This window comes from Saccopteryx leptura, chromosome 4 (genome assembly GCF_036850995.1).
Source record: "Saccopteryx leptura isolate mSacLep1 chromosome 4, mSacLep1_pri_phased_curated, whole genome shotgun sequence".
NCBI lineage: Eukaryota > Metazoa > Chordata > Mammalia > Chiroptera > Emballonuridae > Saccopteryx > Saccopteryx leptura.
The window spans coordinates 123,155,945-123,175,662 of record NC_089506.1 but is presented as its reverse complement, the minus strand read 5'-3'; the positions used below and the strand labels follow the sequence as shown (position 1 = coordinate 123,175,662).

General features: G+C 50.7%; 1 protein-coding gene across 3 annotated transcripts in view; it reads left to right on the top strand.

Moving 5' to 3' along the window:
- The window catches only part of CYTH1 (cytohesin 1), a 40,618-nt gene extending 25,520 nt beyond the window's left edge, over positions 1-15,098 (top strand). The window contains exons 8-14 of one of the 3 annotated variants that reach the window (XM_066381415.1): positions 77-225; positions 588-699; positions 4,998-5,078; positions 6,458-6,534; positions 10,229-10,300; positions 10,832-10,986; positions 13,335-13,550. In XM_066381415.1, the coding sequence (XP_066237512.1) occupies positions 77-225; positions 588-699; positions 4,998-5,078; positions 6,458-6,534; positions 10,229-10,300; positions 10,832-10,986; positions 13,335-13,413 (725 nt within the window). In that variant the 3' untranslated portion in view covers positions 13,414-13,550. Of the gene's footprint in view, positions 1-76; positions 226-587; positions 700-4,997; positions 5,079-6,457; positions 6,535-10,228; positions 10,301-10,831; positions 10,987-13,334 lie in introns of all 3 variants that reach the window. The other 2 variants (XM_066381414.1, XM_066381416.1) reach the window with 2 other exon arrangements.
- Positions 15,099-19,718: the final 4,620 nt, after the last annotated feature.

Sequence of the window (19,718 nt, the reverse complement as noted above, 5' to 3'; positions counted from 1 at the left end):
GCGTGGACTTGTTCCCAGCTCTGGAACCTCCTGTTCTTTCCTGGGTGTTTCTGATGGTCTCTCTGCTTCACTCCAGACACTTGTTATGTCCTCTCATTTGCTATCATCATGTTGAACACCAGCCTACACAACCCCAACGTCAAAGACAAGCCCACTGTGGAGAGGTTCATCGCTATGAACCGGGGCATTAATGATGGTGGTGACCTGCCCGAGGAACTGCTCCGGGTGAGCACAGCGCCAACCGGGCATGGGGCATGGGTGAGCGCTTCTCGTTCCCTTCATTGCTGTCACGCCACAGGCAGCTGGTGTGACACAAGGCCCACTGAGGAATTGGGACAGCAGTAGTTGATAGAGCAGCAGTGGGAGGTGGGCATGGAGGCTGCTGCTTACTCTCCTTCCTGGAGCTTCATCAGGCATCTTACTCTGTCACTGAAAGTAACTTGGAGGCCGGATTGTCCTCTTTTCCAGTCTCAGTGCCTAGCAAGGGTGTGGATGGCTGCAGCACAGGAGTGCTTGTTGTGGGAGCAGGAGTGGGGCAGGGAAGATAGTTCTGGAACTAGAGACATGCAATGTCATCTTTTATTCAGAATCTATATGAAAGCATAAAAAACGAGCCCTTTAAAATCCCAGAGGATGATGGGAACGACCTCACTCACACTTTCTTCAATCCAGACCGTGAAGGCTGGCTGCTGAAACTCGGTGAGTGATGCCCTCCGGGTCAGGGCCCCTCACTTGGAAACTTAGAAAGGATGTGTTCACCAGCACACACGTGCATGCACTGGGGAAAATGGGCGGTCATGAAGGCGCTGTGGGGGGACTTTGGGATGAATTCATACTGTCACCCTAAAATCCACCCCCAGAGAGGAAGTTAAAGCCAGTTAGTGCCCCCAGGGGATACTAGAGAGCAGTGGGGACAGACTTCACTCCACTGGAATACTGCCCACGTGCACCCGCACGCCACATGTCCACTTGGTGGTGATGGTCCAGGTCCTTTCTCTTCCCCGCCCACCCTCTCACTCCTAGGGCGGGTGGCCAGCTGCATCCATCTCTTTACTTCCCATCACACACCTACGCCCCAGTGCATCATCACTCTCTGCATCTGGCTCCCACGGGCAGTGTGCATGGCGAACCGCGAGCCCAGCTCCGTGCATCCACAGCTCTCCTCTCATCCTCAGGCACGGCTCCTCCCCCCCCCCCCCCCCAGCCACCACATGAACCAGTTGTCCATTCAGGAAATAAAATAGGAAGTCAATCCCCTGCCCTCTGGCTAAAGTGAGCTCCTAGGGCTGAGACATGCAGGTGCTCGAGGAACCAAAAGGAAAAGAACAGTGAGGTTTCCGGGACATTCATGTCCTCCTACGATTTTATTAATTTTCCCAGAACCCAGAGAGAGTCCTGGATTCCCTGGACTTAATGCTGTCAACCTTTTAGCCTCTGAGAGAACCCTTGGCTCTGTTCTGCCACGACCTTTCCTAGCTGGGGTCCACATGATCAGGGTGCTGTTAGCGTGGCCCCTCTCGTTTCAGCTGCATGTCCTAGCGAGATAGAGCCACTGCTCCCAGCCATCATTGATGCACCTGGGAAATGCTGGGAAGGAATATTTTATTCTGACTAGTGCAGACAGAATTTATATTTCCCTTTGAAAGCATATCCCAAGTCTTTTTATTTATGCCTAATGACTTAATTCATACATTTTTAAAGCACTACCTCACTGATTGAAATTAGCCATTCTAAACTCTTGAATTAGCCAACATTGTGTTGATCTTGAAGCCAGTAGAATCTTTGAAGTTCAGGCTCTAAGTCACTAACCACAGAGGCAGCCTCAGCTCTGCATCTTCAGTGCCAAGTTGCTTATGTCTAAAGTAGTGGTCCCCAACCCCCGGGCCGCGGACCGGTACCAGTCCGTGGGCCATTTGGTACTAGTCCGCAGAGAAAGAATAAATAACTTACATTATTTTCGTTTTATTTATATTTAAGTCTGAACGATGTTTTATTTTTGAAAAATGACCAGATTCCCTCTGTTACATCCGTCTAAGACTCACTCTTGATGCTTGTCTTGGTCACGTGATACATTTATCTGTCCCACCCTAAAGGCCGGTCTGTGAAAATATTTTCTGACATTAAACCGGTCCGTGGCCCAAAAAAGGTTGGGGAGCACTGAGCTAAAGGACACCTGCTGGGAATTGGACAAGTGCATCTAAGTTTCATCTGTTGCCCCCTCCAGCAGAATTTGTTTAAACACTGATGCAGAGTATTAGCATGTTAGCATTGACAGCCTGATACTATATAAAATTAGAACAGTGTGAAGATTAGCTTGGTTCTTGCACCAGGACATGCAAATTCATGAGGCTTCCCATATTTTTAAAAAGAAAGAATTTAACTAAGTGTGGAACTTGATTTTTAGGTCATTGCATTCTTTTTTCCAGTCACCCCCAAACCTTCCTTGGTTCTCCACGCTGCATCACGTGGAGGTTTCATGTCTGCTGCAGAGGGCAGGGCTCCCAGCCTCTGGAGTTGTATATGTCCATGTGTGCATATCCCATGTACACACATGCACACATGTATTCATGGGTTTGTGTGTGTGCATTCTTACACACACTTTAAAGAGTGATAGTAGCTGAAGGACAGTTAATTTTCCCCAAAGTAGTCCTCACTCTCTTTACTGGGGGTGCTAGATATACGAGTAAATGGCAACTTTGTGAGAACTGGTTTGTGGCATCTTTGGGGCCAGGTGTTCCTAGTGCCTCAGTTCCTGCCTTTACCCAGTGGGTGTGACTGATGAGACACCCCCATACCCCGCCCCAGGCCAGACAGCAGCAGTGCCCATAGTTGTGTTTGCTCCCGCACCCCACCCCAAGCAGACATGAGTGACTAATACATTGCACTTTAAGACTAAGGAGCTGGGTTTAATTTCGTTTTAATTTTCTTTTCTCCTTCATGTGTGTGTGCCCATGATTTGGCTCTCCTTTTCCTTGCCCCACACTCCAGGAGGTATGTAACCTGCACCCTGCTCGCCTGCCCACCCAGGCCACTGTCATCGCTGCAGCGCTTCTTACTTTTGTTATTTTTGGTTATTTTGTTTTTAATCGCTGGTGGTAGTGTTAATGCTGCTTCTAACTTCTTGTACAGTCCCTAGGGAACTGCTCAGGAGTAGGGTTTCGGAGCCATTGTCACCGTTTCCTGTTGAGGAGTGGTGCCCCATGACCAGACAGCGGGGTGCCGTGTGAATGCTGTTAGGCATGAAGCACTGCAGAGAGCTTAGCGAAGGCTCCCGGGGCCTGCTGTTGGGCTTACTGGCTGGTGTGCTCTGCTGTGGCATCTCAGCCGGCACCAAGTTGGGAATCTCTGCAGTGGAGGAGAAGAGGCAGAGGGTGTGCAGACTTCCTGAAGCTGTGTGTATCTGGTCCGCTGTGAGCAGAGAGCACCTGGGGAGAGAGGGAGGCTACACAGCCTAGGAGGACATTTATTTGCCTTTGCGTGGAAAGGGAAATGTTTCCTAAATTCAAAATGATGCCAGGTAAAACTTAAAAAAAAAAAGACAAAACACTCTGGCTGGATAGCTCAGTTGGTTAGAGCATCATTCTGATACACAAAGGTTGCTGATTCACTCCCCAGTCAGGGCACATACAGAAACAGATTAGTGCTCTGTCTCTGCCTCTCTTACCCCCTCTTCCTCTCTTATAAAAGGCCCTGGCTGGATAGCTCAGTTGGTTAGAGCATCATTCTGATACACAAAGGTTGCTGATTCACTCCCAGTCAGGGCACATACAGAAACAGATTAGTGCTTCTGTCTCTGCCTCTCTTACCCCCTCTTCCTCTCTTAAAAAAGGCCCTGGCTGGATAGCTCAGTTGGTTAGAATATTGTCCAAAAGTACAGAGGTTGCTGGTTTGATTTCTCGGTCAGGGCACATACAGGAACAGACTGATTCTCTCTCTCTCTCTCTCTCTCTCTCTCTCTCTCTCTCTTCCCCCCCCCTTTCCCTCTCTCCCCCCTCTCCCTTCTCCCTTACTCCCTCCCTTTCTCTTCCTCCCTCCCTTCCTCTCTCACTAAAATCAATAATTAAAAATTTAAAAAAGATAAAAACTAAAAACTCCTCCTTGAAGCCCCTTTACTACACTTCCAGGTTGTTAGGCGAGGACAAGGACTTTGTGACCTCAGTTAGGTTTTTGATGTTGTGTTTTTCTCCCTCCTCTTTTTCAATGAATCATCATTAAACACCTGCAATTGGCCTTAATTTACATGGGTCTCGGGACCCATGCTGCACATACTGATTTGGGGAAACATGATTTTTCCAGGTGAGGAGCTCCTCAGATGTCAGTGTAAGCCCAGCTTGGGCACAGCAGCCCAGAAAAAGAACCACCTCCACAGTGACAGTCATTACAGCATCTTGGGAAATGGCAGGTTGTTCCCAGCTGCAGGGGTGGGGGGTGGGGGTGGGGCCTGGCCTCTGGCCTTCATATCTTGATTCAGGGACCGTGGGGAGGAGGTAGCCCTGTGAGTTCCACAGGGACTGTCCTAGGTGTGCACTGGCCTGCCCGCTCGCCTCCTGTCTGTCTGTCTCCACATGGCAGCACGCCCTGGGACCGCAGTGGGGCTTCCTGGTCGCAGTCTCTCGTCACGCTGCAGGTGGCCGGGGAAGATGGCTAAGCTCCACAATCAGGGAGGGTTCCAGCTTTGCTTCCACCTTCATTTGGCACCTGGTCTTTCCTGTGACTTTCAGTGTCCGAGTGCCTGGGGGCCCTGTGAGAGGAGTGCTGATCGGCAGTGAGGGTCAGGATCTCCAGGCGCCTCTCCTATGTGGGGATGGAGGCCCACGAGGCAGAACAGCTCAGACTCCAAAAACGGAGAGGGGGTTTCTTTTTATATCAACATGGCTCCAATTCTAAGTGAATTCCTTGCCTTCTTTTCCTCATTCATTTTGATTCTGCCCGACTTTCACGTTTTTCACATGCATGTCCCATTTCCATCCATGGTTTCTCCTAATCCATGCTTTTAGGGCCAGAGGCACATGCTCATGTAAACTGCCAAACCGCTGTGGGGAAAGAGTCAGTCTTCCTGACCCAACACAGGGCGGCAGGTGAGGGCCCTTCCATAGCCGAGGCCTGTGCCCTTGAGTGTCTCGGCATTCATGCTCAACCTCTTAACCTCCTCAAGAGCTCAGGCAGCCAAGCAGAGCTTTTAAAAAGGTCCAGTGGTCCTTACATTGCTGCCGTGACCTACGTGTAACTGCGTGCATCACTCCTGAGGTCACCTCCTGGGAATCCTGGTGTGAGCACACAGGCAGGTCCTGACTGCTGAACGACTCCCTTCTAAACTGCCCCGGTCCTAGTGATGTGGCAGGACAGGAAGCATGGCCGAAGTCATGCTGGGTGTACGCCTATGGTACTTGCTTTCTATGAAGATTGCATTAGAGACATTTTCTGTAGGTTGTCTTAGCAAAAGGAGCCTGTGCTGTCCAGGGCAGCAAGAGGTGCCTATAAGAGGCCACATGTATTCGGACTCTGAAGGCTTCTGGGCAGTTTTGTATGGCTCACCTTTAGAAAGCTTTCCCTTGACCCGCTGGTAGTGAGAAAGAGAAAGGTATGGGTCATGTCATGACTGAAGGCAGGGTGGTTTCACTCAAGTAGGTCACAGTCCAGTTCCCTCCTCAGTAGCCGTCTCACCATGATTTCATGATCCCAGCTTTGTTCTGCTTTTAGTTGAGAACTATTGAAAAGGACCAGGGAAGCCATCACCTGCTCTCAGCCATCACAGTGGTGCTCATGTGGCCCTTAGCCTAGATCCCTTTGCTGCAGTGTCCCATGAGACATCTGGAGTTGAAAGGCTCCTGAGCGGGTCCCTTGCTACCAGCACACCCTGCCTGACACAGGACTCTGGGGAGTTCTAGTCTCAGGACCCAGGTCAGAAGCTTAAAGCCAGTGTAGGAGTTCACGGCGCCAGGAAGGTGCAGGACCACATTCCAGGAAGACTGGAGCTCTGAGGGTGAAGGGATGAGAAAGGCCTCCTTCCCGGTCCTTGTCTGGCCCTTCTGATGGAGCAGCCCTGCCTGGCCGGCAGGCACGTCACTGGACCACGGGGCTGACCCTCTCCCCTCCTTTTCTTTTGCCCATTTCCACCCACCGAGAGAAGCTGTCCAGGCCCAGTCAGACCTGTGTTGCGCACCCTCGCGTCCCAGGTCTCCCTCCCCACACCCGCACTCCGCCTTGTCCCCCACAGTCCCACCTCATCACCAGGTGCCACCTGACTTGCTTGCTCTGCTTGTACCCACAGACTTGCACTTTGTGAAAGGCGCTTCTGTTTGGCTCTTGTGTCTTGTTACCAATGTGAACCTTGCAATGGTCCCCATGTTTCCCTGGCACCTGCCCTGGCCTCTTCCTCACCCGGAGAGAGCCACGTGCTGTGGGCCTGCCCTCCTCTGTGCGTCCTGTCCAACACGCCTCTCTGTTTGCTCTGCAGGTGGCAGGGTAAAGACTTGGAAGAGACGCTGGTTCATTCTGACTGACAACTGCCTTTACTACTTTGAATACACGACGGTGAGTACCCACTGGTTGGCCTCCAGACTTGGGTGGACCGGGCCTCTGTTTCTGACCGACTCCAGTCAGTCGTGGTTGGAGGAGGCAGTGGGAAGATCTTGGACTTGTCATCTGCATCTTTGGGGCCGGGAACAAAAACTTAGGGAAGAGGAAGAACTAAGACAAATCTCGGGATCTGGGAACCCTGAAGACGGGGAGTGCCAACATCCAGGCTGACACTGGGCCAGGAGAAGGCAGTGGGCAGTGCATCGCATTAGGAAGGAACTTTGAAGTTGACGAGCAAGGGTGAATTTGGATCAGTTGCTAAGAAAGAATCTGTGGTCCTGTTGAAGGAAGGTGAAAATATGTGTGATTTGGAGAGCTCCGATTTTCTGGGGTAGCAGAAATGCTAAATCGTATGATTCAGAAGAAGCAGCCATAGGGAAAGTCTGTAACGGGAGGGAAGTGGACTGAAATGGGGACAGCTGGGATTATCTGAAGTTGTAAGAGGTGAAAGTTTTCTTAGATTGTGAAGCTGTGCTGGTTTGTAATCAGTGGGAAGGACAGACGTGTTCCGTCTGAGTCTCTTGTAGGAAGGTCTTGTGAGAATGAAGCACCTCAGCACCTATGGGAGCCCCACTGCAGGCACCACGGAGCCTGGCAGCTGGCCAGCACCCAGCCCAGCAGCTCGCATTTCTGCAGAGCAGGGGGTGCAGCTGGACTTGTGTCATGGAGTCAGCCCAGGCACTTGAGTTGGGAATGCTGTCTTTCCAGGGTGAAAGCCATGGGTGCTGCTGAGACCACGAGGCTTGACCACACTGTTGTGTACATGCAGAGCAGGCAGGGCTTCAGTGAGAAGTGGCCTTTCTGGCCATGCTGACGTAACCAGCAGGAACCAGGATGGGGTGCCCACCTCACACGCAGCGGGAGTGGGCTGGGCTCCTGCTGTCTCCATGCCTTGGCCCTTGCCCAGTAGGGCAAGGCTTCGTGCAAGTAGAGGGAGACTCCCGACAGTGTCAGCTTGTGGTTCATCACCATCCTGAGGGTGCAGTTCATCACAGTGCTCAGTGACTCTGGGGCACTCTGACCGGGATTCTGTGTGCTGTATGGGCTAACCTCATGCCACTTAAGTTCTGCCACTGGCCTTGCTTTTTAGGTGTTAAAATCTTTTCAATTATGAGGGGACTATATTTTAAATATGCAAAACAGCAGAAAGATTCTTCCTATTCCATGCCCCCAAGTGCCACTTTGCAGTTTGGTTAATTTCTATCCCTCCCCTCTGTATAGTGCCTTTTTTCTTGAAGATATTTTGGTGAATGATGTCTTTAACATCTTGCTTGGATATTTTTCACTGTTCTCTGGGTTAAAATGAATCATACAGGCTTCTACATAATCTACCCTAAGTACTGGATTCCCTCTATAGTAATGCAGTAAGGTTGTAGAATCTTGTGGTTCTTCCGAGGCCGAGCACAGTGGCATTGCTGAATTCCACTCAGCCACGTGCGGTGCTGCTCAGGCACGGGGAGCACACAGAACACACTCCTTAAGGCACAGAGAAACCTTCAGGGTTCTGACGGTAGGTAGAAGCTTCACGTAGCCTACCTAAGAGAAAGGAAATTCTAGTAGAAATAATGGGAAACAGTGACTGTTAAATAAGGGAAGGGCAGGAGTAGGCTGATGCACTTGGACAACAGCAGCAAGGACAGCCAGTAGCCTGTGAGCAGATGGAGGACCCTTCACTGAGCAACCTGGAGCACCCACCAGCTCGCCCCTGCCCCTTGCCCTTTTTCCTCTTCTAATTGTGGAGCAGTCTAGTCTGCTGCTGGGTGGGAAGTGGGGAAATGGGAGAAGTGAAAAGCGGAGTCCCCATCTGCAGTGTCGGTCAAGGCTGCAGACTGTGTATCTGTTTGGGAAAAAGACCCTTAGAGAGTATGTCTGTGAGCATCACATCTCTCCCTAAGTAGACAATAACAGTTCAGGGATAGAGTCAGAACTGGGGGCATCTGAGATGTGCTGTCCCTCTGCTCACCTTTCTTTCTTGAGACTGGAAGTTTTCAGAATACAAAATGCCTTCTCCAGGACTTTCAGACCCTAAAACAAATAAGAACCAAAACTATGTCTTTAGCATATAGCTACATAACAACAAATGAGTTAGAACTTGAAGAAGTAGAACAGAGGAGTGAAATGTAGTCACTCCCACAGAGGAAAGGCTACAGATGGTCTCCAAGACTGAGTCTGAAGAAGACAGCTATTAAAAAGGTTAGATGGGGGGCTGGGTGGAAAAGGTAAGGGATTAAGCAAAGAAAATCCTCATAGACACAATAGTGGCGATTACCAGAGGGAAAGGGGGGCTACATAGTGACAGAAGGAGACTTGACTTTGGGTGGTAAACACAATACTATATACAGATGATGTGTTATAGAATTGTACGCCTGGAACCTATATAATTTTATTTACCACTGTTTACCCCAGTTAAATTCAAAAAATAAGAAAAACAGAGAAAAGTTAACAGACATGGAGGACAGATGAAAAGTTAACAGACATAGAGGACAGATAAAAACGATCCCACCTGACTAGGTGGTGGCGCAGTGGATAGAGTATTGGACTGGGATGTGGAGGACCCAGATTTGAGACCCTGAGGTCGCCAGCTTGAGTGCGGGCTCATCTGGTTTGAGCAAAAAGCTCACCAGCTTGGACCCAAGGTCGCTGGCTTGAGTAAGGGGTTACTTGATCTGCTGAAGGTCTGCGGTCAAGGCACATATGAGAAAGCAGTCAATGAACAACTAAGGTGTTTGAACAAAAAACTGATGATTGATGCTTCTCCTCTCTCTCCATTTCCTGTCTGTCTGTCCCTATCTATCCCTCTCTCTGACTCTCTCTCTGTCTCTTTAAAAAAAAAAAAAATGATTGCAATACCAGAATAGTGATACCTGCAAAGATAGGAGATTATTAGCCTTAAAAGGAGGAAAAACCCTAATTTAAAGATCAAAAGAGAGTGTGGTATTCAGGCACATTCATCATGGAAAGCTGGCACCAAGTCTTAGCCTGGCTAAATGAGCTTGGGACAGATTTGTGGGCTGTGGTTAACTGGGCACCAGGGACAAGGAGGTGAAGACTGGTGTCAGGTTTCTGGTGTATGCGTAGGTACCTGTGAGTTAATGACCTGGGTGGGGGTTTGCTCTGTTCTGGCCAGGAGTAGAGGTGCCTTCTGGGATCCTGCTGGAGTTGTCAGGCACACACTTCTCTGGAGATGGGGAACACAGGACAGGAGATAATGAGTGCAGAATGACTCTGACACAGCTATAGCCCCCGGCCTTAGGGCACCTAGGACTAGATTAGGGAAGTCAGCCATCAGAGGTGGCTGACTCCAGAGCCAAGGCTTAAAAGATGAGTGGGGGGACAGGCAGAGAGCCACAGCAGTTTTCTGTGGAGGGCCTGCCTGTCACGGCCAAGGGTCAGCCACGGCTCCTGCTGTCCATTACTCTCTGCTGAGCATCTGTAGGACCCCTGGCATGTTCCTTGCAAAAGACTTGGTGGTTGGGACTCATGTGGCTCCTTGACCGCAGTCCTGCCTTCTGGATGGACCCTATTCTTGTTTGAGAGCAGCCAGTGCAGACCCCACTGAGCTGGGAGAAGGCAGACAGGCTAGGGTGGGTCGTGGAGTAGGAGGCGTGTTCACAAACTGAGCCCTGAGGTCTCGCTCCAACTCTTGTAGGATAAGGAGCCCCGAGGAATCATCCCATTAGAGAATCTGAGCATCCGGGAGGTGGAGGACTCCAAAAAGCCAGTGAGTACTTTTGGTGAGGTGTTTAAAGGGACAAAGGGATGAGTGTAGCAGTTCTTTGCAAAAGAATGAAAGTGCAGAGGTTTACCTACAAATAATAATGAAGAAAAGGAAAAGTACTATCATGCCTTCAATTTAGTGTCCAAGCCAAAGATGAGACCCTGAATAGCCTTCTTGTTCTGTCTGTCTGGGTGACCACACACGGGTAGACTTGCCCCTCTGGCGAAGATGGCAGCGGCAGTGCTAGCGGTCGGCCGCCTGTCATGAGCTCCAGTGCCCTGTAAGGCTCTGTGCCCTGGTCACAGAGTCTGGCTACTGTTGCTGGCAGTTGCCCAGCAGAGCTGACACCCTAGAGAGTGTCCATGCCAGATAGTTTTCCTTCTACAGAGTTCACAGCCAGTCCCGTCTTTCCAGCAGGAACACACATTGCCTGTGTTTCATGGAGGGCAGAGTAGTGTCTGTGGAAGTGAGTTAACAGGTTTTCTTGGTCGGCAGCTTTCTCAGACCTTTGTCACTCCTGTCTTTGCTCCCCAGAACTGCTTTGAGCTGTATATACCTGACAATAAGGACCAGGTCATTAAGGCCTGTAAGACAGAGGCCGATGGGCGCGTGGTGGAGGGCAACCACACCGTGTACCGGATCTCCGCCCCAACACCTGAGGAAAAGGAGGAGTGGATCAAGTGTATCAGGTGGGTGCTCCGGACCATGGCCCTGCTTCCCAGGGCCTCTGTCTCTCTGCCCTGCGGTGACTCTAGGGGTGCTCGATGGTGACTCACAGTGACCTTGTAGTGGTCTGCTACAGCATTAGAGCGCCCAGGTCCAGGTTCCGCACGCAGCGCACCTCACGGCCCCCAAGGGGTAGCAGGTGAGCAAGTGGGCGGGAGCAGGAGCCCCACCAAGCTGGCCTCTTCAGGTCTTCGGAAGCGGGTCTCGTTTTCATGGTGGCAGCTCAGTGATCATATGTTATCAGTTCCAAGTGCTGGGAGGCACTGCGTCATGTTTACAGATGAGGAGACTGAGGTTCATAGCAGGAAAGCAGTGTGCCTGAAGCCACGTGGCTGCCATGATCAGGGTCCTGCTTTTCATAGGGAAGTTGCAGCCTGGGAGGCAGGCAGGTGGCAGGTTTGTACTCAGCTGTGAATGGAGCTGCAGCCTAAGGTTATTATGGGGCAGTGTGTCCAGCACAGCGACCCTCTGCCCCTTTCTGCCCAGGATGTCTATGAAGCCTGTCCAGGTCACCATTGTGCCCTCGTGTGCATCACTGCCCTCTGGTGGTTCGTCCTCCTAAAGCACATCCTCACTCTCCCCACCGGGTGCACTGTCCATCAGATGTTCCCCAGCTGTTTCCTTAGCATCTCCCCATGACAGGGCCTCATGACTTTCCCTGGAGACTGGGAGACCACACTGAGCACATGGCCTGAGGCCCTGAAGTCCAGGCATTGTCCTGTGAGGCCACAGCCTGCTCCTGAGTGGACTGAGCATTCTCTAGTTTCTGTTCTGTTTTGGGGCATCTCCATTAAAACCAGTGCTGAGGCCTGACCAGGCGGTGGCATAGAGGATAGAGCATCAGACTGGGATGCGGAGGACCCAGGTTTGAGACCTCGAGGTCGCCAGCTTGAGCAAGGGGTCACTCGGTCTGCTGTAGCCCCCCGGTCAAAGCACATATGAGAAATCAATCAATGAACAACTAAGGAACCGCAACAAAGAATTGATGTTTCTCATCTCTCTCCCTTCCGGTCTGTCTGTCCCTATCTGTCTCTCTCTCTGACTCTCTCTGTCTCTGCCATAAATAAATAAATAAATAAAATAGCAATACTGCAAAAAAAACACACAAAAAAAACAAAAAAAACAAAACTGCTGGATTTTGGCCAGTTAAACAGTGAGCAGATGTTTCCTCATAACCACTGTGAGGCCTCCTTATGACTCTGGGCACTGCCCAGCTCTGTCGTGTCCCAGAAGCTCTGGAGACACTGCTCACAAGGCAGCATTGCTGGTGAAAGGGCCCTAGTCTGTGTGTAGGGGTTGGTATCACCTGGTCAGGTGCAGAGCCTGTGGTACCTGGGCTCTGAGCTGCCCCAGAATAGTCAGCACCTGGAAACTGCTTCTCTGAAAAAGCAAATTCAACTTCAAAAAAAAATTATTATTTTTTTTTTTGTATTTTTCTGAAGTTGGAAACAGGAAGGCAGTCAGACAGACTCCCGCATGCACCCAACCGGGATCCACTGGCATGCCCACCAGGGGGCGATGCTTTGCCCATTCGGGGCGTCGCTCTGTTGCAACCAGAGCCATTCTAGCGCCTGAGGCAGAGGCCACAGAGCCATCCTCAGTGCCCGGGCCAACTTTGCTCCAATGGAGCCTTGGCTGCGGGAGGGGAAGAGAGAGACAGAGAGGAAGGAGAGGGGGAGAGGTGGAGAAGCAGATGAGTGCTTCTCGTGTGTGCCCTGGCCAGGAATCAAACCCGGGACTCCTGCACACCAGGCAGACGCTCTACCACTGAGCCAACTGGCCAGGGCTAGCTTCAAAATTTTGGATCACAAATTACTTGACAGTTGAGAATGGCAAACATACGGACAGCTTGGCAGTCTAGACAAAGTGTCCTGTACTGTCCTGGTCCTGGGCTGGTTCCCTGGGGCCACAGCGACGGCACCAATGGCCATTAGGGTTCTCAGTTATGGGACAGGCAGTGTGGGGGCTCGGAAGTGACACAGCACCGACTGGGCAGCCATGTGAAAGCATCATGGGTCGCGGTGGTCACTGCTCCCCACATATGCCCCGTCACCATGGAGCTAAAGCAGTGTATTTGTTTCCTGAGTTATCCACAGCAGAAATTGTGGTCCTCTGCTCCTGTGAACACCCAGCTGTGTCATGCCACCTATACTGTGTGTCTCATTAAGCTGTTGTGCAGATACAGTGAAGGTTAACGCACTGACTTGGTCTTTGCAGGGATACTTGAGTGGCAGGGGTCTGGACAGCCCTGCATGAGGTGTCTCTGGCCCCAACCCTCAGCCTCTCTGTTCCTCTCCTTTCTATGTTGCAGAGCAGCCATCAGCAGGGATCCTTTCTACGAGATGCTGGCTGCACGGAAGAAGAAGGTGTCTTCCACAAAGAGACACTGAGCCTGTGCACAGGGCCCCTGCCTGGGGCTCAAGCAGGAGTGCTGGGCGTCGCTGGACTCCTGGACACTGGCTTCAGCTTTGCTGAGTTTTATGTGGGAGAGGGCAGGCCGTCTCTGGGGCAGCAGGGCCTGGCACTGTGCAGCAGGGTGGGCCTTCTCTCTGGAAGCACAGAGCTCCTGGCTCAGAGCAGCCCTGCCAGTCTCTGCTCAGCGCCCTGGCCGAGCTCGGGCAACCTGTGCTGCTTAGTGTACCCTGGGAGGAAGCCATCAGCCTTGCGCAAAAGTCCGTGCATCTGTGTAGTGTTGTATGTTGAGAAAGTAGAATGGAAGGGAAGCCACACACCATAAAGATATATTTTTGTTTTTTTAAAAAGAAAAAGAGCAGAGCTGTCTGCACGCATCCTGCCCATTTGGTTTGGGGAGCTTCTCCCTGGGCCTGGTGGTGCAGGGTGTGTTCTTGTGCACAGCTGGGAGCTGTGGGTGCCATGAGGGAGGGCAGAGGGTCAGAAAGGACCTGGACCTGACACAGGGTCTGTGGTGGCCTCCGCCTAGCTCATGCCCCTGCCCTGGTGCCTCTGCCTGGTGCCAGCAGTGCTGTGTAGGGGAGCCCACTGGGCACTCATACTGCTTCTCTCTCAGAATGCACGCCTCCCAGACTTTACAATAGAAAGTATTTTTCCATGAGCTAAATACCTAATAATCAAAACTATGAGGCAAGGTGCCCCAGCACAAGCTCTGGGGCAGTCTAGGCTTTGGGGCAACCTAACCGTTCCTTGTTTGGTTTTGCTTCCTGCCCCCCAAACTCCAGTCCTCGTTTTAGAGGAAGGAGGGGGTCTTACACTCCCCTAGGGCTTCAGCCTCTTCTGCCTCAGCTCCTACTTTCTCTGGGCCACTGCCCATGCACCCAGGGGCAGCCCCCGGAGTGTGGGGCCCTCACTGCTCACCCGGACAGGCGGAGCAGGGGTGGGGAGGCTGGCCTGTGCTGTTGCTTTGCTATTTCTTCAGAAGTGTGAGTGGGCCCTGCCCTCTAACCTGTGGTGTGAAGGGGCCGGGAAACAACCTTGTCCTGCCATTCTCTCAGGGACTCTTAGGCACTCCTGTCACCTGTTCAGGCCCATGTGCCCATTGGGCCGAGCCAGGCCCCCATACACGTGGAGGACGGTGGGCTGGTGGCTCCCCTGGGCAGTGGGCCAGCTCCCTGCCTTTAGGGCAGGCTTGCATCTCTGCAAATAACTTTTGTAAAAGTGGTGGGGAATGTCGGGGGCCTCTCTGGGGTCGCTCCCTGCCTTCATGTGGGTCCTACCTGGAGTGGCTTCAGGTGTTTTTTGCCGGAGCTTATGAAGGTGACAGGAGGGTCCAGGCTGGAAACCTGAACTTTCCAGCCATGCAGCTAAAGTCCAGGCAGCCTCAGGCGGTGCTGGACCATTACCCAGACAGAGGGATCTGGTCAGTATTAGTCTATTTATCAGAGATGTAAATTATCCATGTATAGTTTTTCTCCTTTTAGATTATTTTGTATTTGTTTAAAAAAAGTTTTGTCAGAATATAAAAATATAAAGAAATGACTGAAAGCCATTGACAGGGTTTTTAAAGAACTATAATTATTATTCCATTTGTTGGGTTTTTTGCTTTGTAAACTAGCATCAAGGAACCGCAGCAAATAAACTCCAATCCACCCAAACCACACTAGCCGTTTGTGGATTCTGTCTGTGGCGTTACTGGGGGCCAAGTGGGATGGGTAGGTGCCTCTGTGTGCCACACCTCCTTCTGTCTTCAGTCCGGCGACCATGCTGTGGGAGGAGGGTCCTGTCTTCTGTTCAGGAGAACAAAGCCAAGAAGACAGGGTGGCTGTTGCCCCTTTTTTGAAGGAGAAGAAGAAACAAATGTCAAACGTCCAACTCTAAGAGTGAAAAGTGTACCTTCAGTGATACATTTTCAGTGCACATCAGGCTCAGGCTAGGCCCGCATAATGCCAGGGAGAGTCCCCATGAAATAGCTCGAGGCCAAGAAGGTACTCCGCATAGCATCACTGAACACGGAGATGACCACCGGGCCTGTTACCCTGCCAACAGCAGCAAGTTCCCTTCTCTGCTTCTTGCTTCAAGCCCCCAGCCCCACCTCGCATCCCCCCAGTGACCTCCAGTCCATCCAGAGGAGAGATCACTAGATGTGAAGAACCGCTTTCTGCCCTCCCTTCTGATACCACACTTAACTCTATTATTTTCTACTTCCTCCCTTCTAGAAAAAGTGGCCTCCTCCTTCCTGGGTCTTGGGCCATTACCCTCTCGTGCATGCCCTTCACATTACAAAAGTGGACAAGTCTGTCACTTGTAAAACATCGCTCAGCTCGGGAACAAGACAGATGTCTCTGATCTGGCCACTGCTATTGGGCATTGTGCTGAAGGTTCTCGCAGTGTGACCAGGCAGGAAAAAGAGACAACACCCAGACAAGAAAGGAAGAACTGAAGCTAACTTCATTTGCAGATGACATCACTCTACATTTCTAAAATCCTAAGGTATTTACAAAAATACCATTAGAGCTTATGTGAATTCAGCAGGATTGCAGGATATAAGATCAATAGACAAAAACCAATTTTTTTTTTCAATACACTGGCAATAACCTAAAAATGAAACGAAGAAAGTTTGATTTACAATAGCATCAAAAAGAATAAACTACTTAGGAATCAGTTTTTTCTTTTTTAAGTCCAAGATGAACACAGATCTACAAAACATTGTAGAAAGAAGTTAAGACTCAAATGGAAAGTTCCAGTATCCATGGGTTGGAAGACAATGTTGTTAAGGTGACAGTGCTCCCCAAATTGTTCTACAGACTCGATACAGGCCCTGTCACAATCCCAGCTGGCTTTTTGCAGAAATGGAAAAACCCAAGGGAGCAAGGTTTGCCAAAACTATGTTGAAAAAGAACGAAGTTGGAGGACTCACACTTCCTGATTTCAGAACTCACCGTAATCATGATGGTGCTGCCCACACAGAGACAGGTCGGTGGAATAGAGTCGCGAGTCCAGAAATCAACCCATCCATTGATGGGCAGCTGGCCGTGGACCAGAGTGCCACAGTTCACTGTGGGGGAGTAACAGTCTTCAAACGGTTATGGGGCAAGTGGTTATCCACATGCAGAAAAATAGAGCTGGGCCCTTATCTCACTGTCCACAACAGTTAACTCTATGGATTGAAGACCTACATACTAAAGATCGGACAATAGAACAAGAAGAAAACCGATACAAATCTTCATGGCCTTGGACACTGTTGGTTTTTTTTTAAAGATATGACACCAAACTACCAACAACCAAAAAAAAAAAAAAAAAAAGATAAATCAGACTTCATCAAAATTAAACATGTAGTGCTCTATTAAGAAAGGAAAAACCCCCAGGATAAGAGAAAATATCTGCAAATCATAGGTAAGAGTCTAATGCATGAAAAACTCTTAGACCTCAGTAATAAGACAACCTAGTTAAATACTGGACCATGTTTTGAGTGGGCATTTCTCCATAGAAGATGTGCAAGTGGTCAGTAAGCACATGAAAAGATGCTCAGCATCACTAGTCATCAGGAAACGAAAATCAAAAGCACAGTGAGACACCACTTCACCCCCACTAGGATAGCGGGTGGTCATCAAAAGGACAGACGCATTCGTTCACAAAAACCCCTCAGAAGCCCGTGGGACGGTGAGATGCTGGCATTGCCGTGGGAAAGTGTGGCAGTCCATCAGACAGTGACATATGCAGTTACATGTGATCCAGGAGTTCTCCTAGGCTTGTGCCCAAGAGAACAGAAAGCATGTCCCCACAAAATCTTTCCAACGAATGTTTATAGCAGTGTGATTTATAAGAGCAAAAATGTGGAGATCGCCCAGGCGCCTGTCAGCTGATTGGTGGATAGACAAACATGGTTGTATCCATGCAGTGGAATCGCATGCCACCACAGGAAGGCACGGAGCCCAGATTGAGGTTACCAGTGGCTGTGCCTGGACAATGTGCAGCTCCGTGAAGGAAGCCGACACAAAGGCCCATGCATTGTGTGATTCTGTTCACACAAAATGGCAGATCTGTGTAGCTTGGTAGTGGGAGAGGCTGGAGATGCTGAGGAGAGTGAGAGTGACCACTCATGAGGACAGGGTATCTTTTGGGGGTATTGAAAGTATTCTGGAGTTGGTGGTGATGGATTTGCAGCCTTGTGAAGGCGCTCAAAGCATTGTGAATTGGACATATTGCAGGAGTGAATTCTGTGGTGAGTGAATTCTATCTCAATTCTGAAATAAATACCATTCCTTCCAATGGCTTCACTGGTTTTCAAAGTGCAGTTCCCAGATCAGCACTGGAGTGTGTTAGAAACACCACTAAACAAGCCCTGGCCCACCCACTGAGTCAGAACCTTGCACTGGGGGCTGACATGGTTAACCAAGTTCTCGAGGAACTGGATGCTCACTGATGTCTGAGAACCATTGTCTCAAACAAACTAGCCTTCCATTTCCTTCTCTTCATTGCTGGGCCGTGTGTACCTGCGTGTATGTGTGTGTGTGTGTGTGTGTGTGTGAGAGAGAGAGAGAGAGAGAGAGAGAGAGAGAGAGAGAGAGAGGGAACGCTTTATTGACATAATTACATAATATGCACACATTTAAAGTGTACAATTCAGTGGTTTCACTATATTCACAGGGTGGTTCAGTCATGAACAGTGTGGCCCTGTTAGTTTACTGACAGTCATGCAACCCTGCACCAGATACCAGACGTGTCCTGTGCCCAGAGACAGTCATGCTTACAGCGACACGCGTGGCCCACCTTCATCCACTCCTCACATTCACAGTATGTTTCAGGAAATTTACTTGTCTTTTCCTGGCACATTTTTGCTTATATTCAGTCAAAACAAACCTGGGGGTGTCCTGCATGCTCAACCCCTGCTTGAAACTGCTTACCACCTTCACGACCAGCATCATAATAAACATGTCAATGATGAGACACCAGAACCCTCATTTCTTTATGATCTTAAGAAAGACATGATTACAGTTTATTGAGGGTCCTGTGTTCCGGAGCCGCGTTCTCGGTGTGAAACAGGCTGATGGTTCCCAGGAAGCAAGTGAGGGGCCAGGTGTCAAACAAGGTTCCTAGGGGGCTAATATGTGAACAGGATTTACATCCAGGTCTGACTTCCAAGCAGAAACTCTGCACAGTGGTCACCAGCTCCTCTGCTGTTCCTTCCACTAGTCCAGATCCACGGGGTGTGGCCACACTCTGAAGCCACTTCACGGTGTCTGGTGTGTGTCTGATTGCAGGCGCCCCACAGGGGCCCTTGGGTGGATCCCAGCTGTGCCTCCCCACAGGGAGCCTGGAGGTGGCTGCCGGCACCCTCTAGACACCTTGGGTGTCTGGGTTTCCTTTGTTCTGTGACGGTATGTATTGTATTTTTACACTGTCACCTGAGGAGCTGCATCCTGCCAACTGTTCCCAGGTGTTCCTGCATGTGATGCAGGTAGCTCTGGCCACACAGCCAGCTCTTAACTTCAGGCTTGTCGATCTCCCTGCATGTCTGGAGCATGTTGCATCTCTTGAACTTCTGCGCTGTGGTGCACTTTGCGAGCGTCATCTTGGGAGGACCCTCCATTCTTTGGCCTGCTGTGGGTCAGCACTGCCCTCATCTGGTCCTCCCCTTGTTCCCCAGACCACCTGCTAAAGCCCTGCCCTTCCTGACTTTGCTGGCCAGCTCCCCAGTCCTGGGGGTCCGGCCCCTGCTCACCTCCAGCCTGGCTCACCCTTGCCCCATCCAGGTTCCTTTCCCCCCAGCTCTGAGTTCTTGCTGTGCCTACCTGAGGAAGTTTCCTCTCTTCCATCTTCCCTGGGCTGCTTCTGCCTGTCCCTAAGATCCCAGTGAGTCCCCCACCCTTGACCCTTGCCCTTACCCCCTGCCAGCACCCTGTACTGCCTCTACCACCGTCCCCACTGCCCGGACTCTTCTGTTTGAAAAGTAATGCTCTTAATTGTACAGCTCACCAGGTTTCACGTGATCACGCTGTATTTAATTCTACAGCAGTTTGTGTCTCACTAGGAAAATTCCACGAGAGCGTTCCCCATCTCACAGAGAGGGAGGGACAGGCCTGGCCACACACATGGGGACTTGAAGGCCCAGAGAGGTTGGTGGACTTGAGGCCTGCCCTGCCGCAGGCCTCTCTGAAAGTTCTGCGGGGCTCCTGCACCATTCAATGGCATGATATTACCTGAGGGCTACCTCGCGCTTAGGCCTTTATGAGAAAGGTGCCTGGCCTGTTTTACGGGGGACAGAGGAACAGGGAGGGTG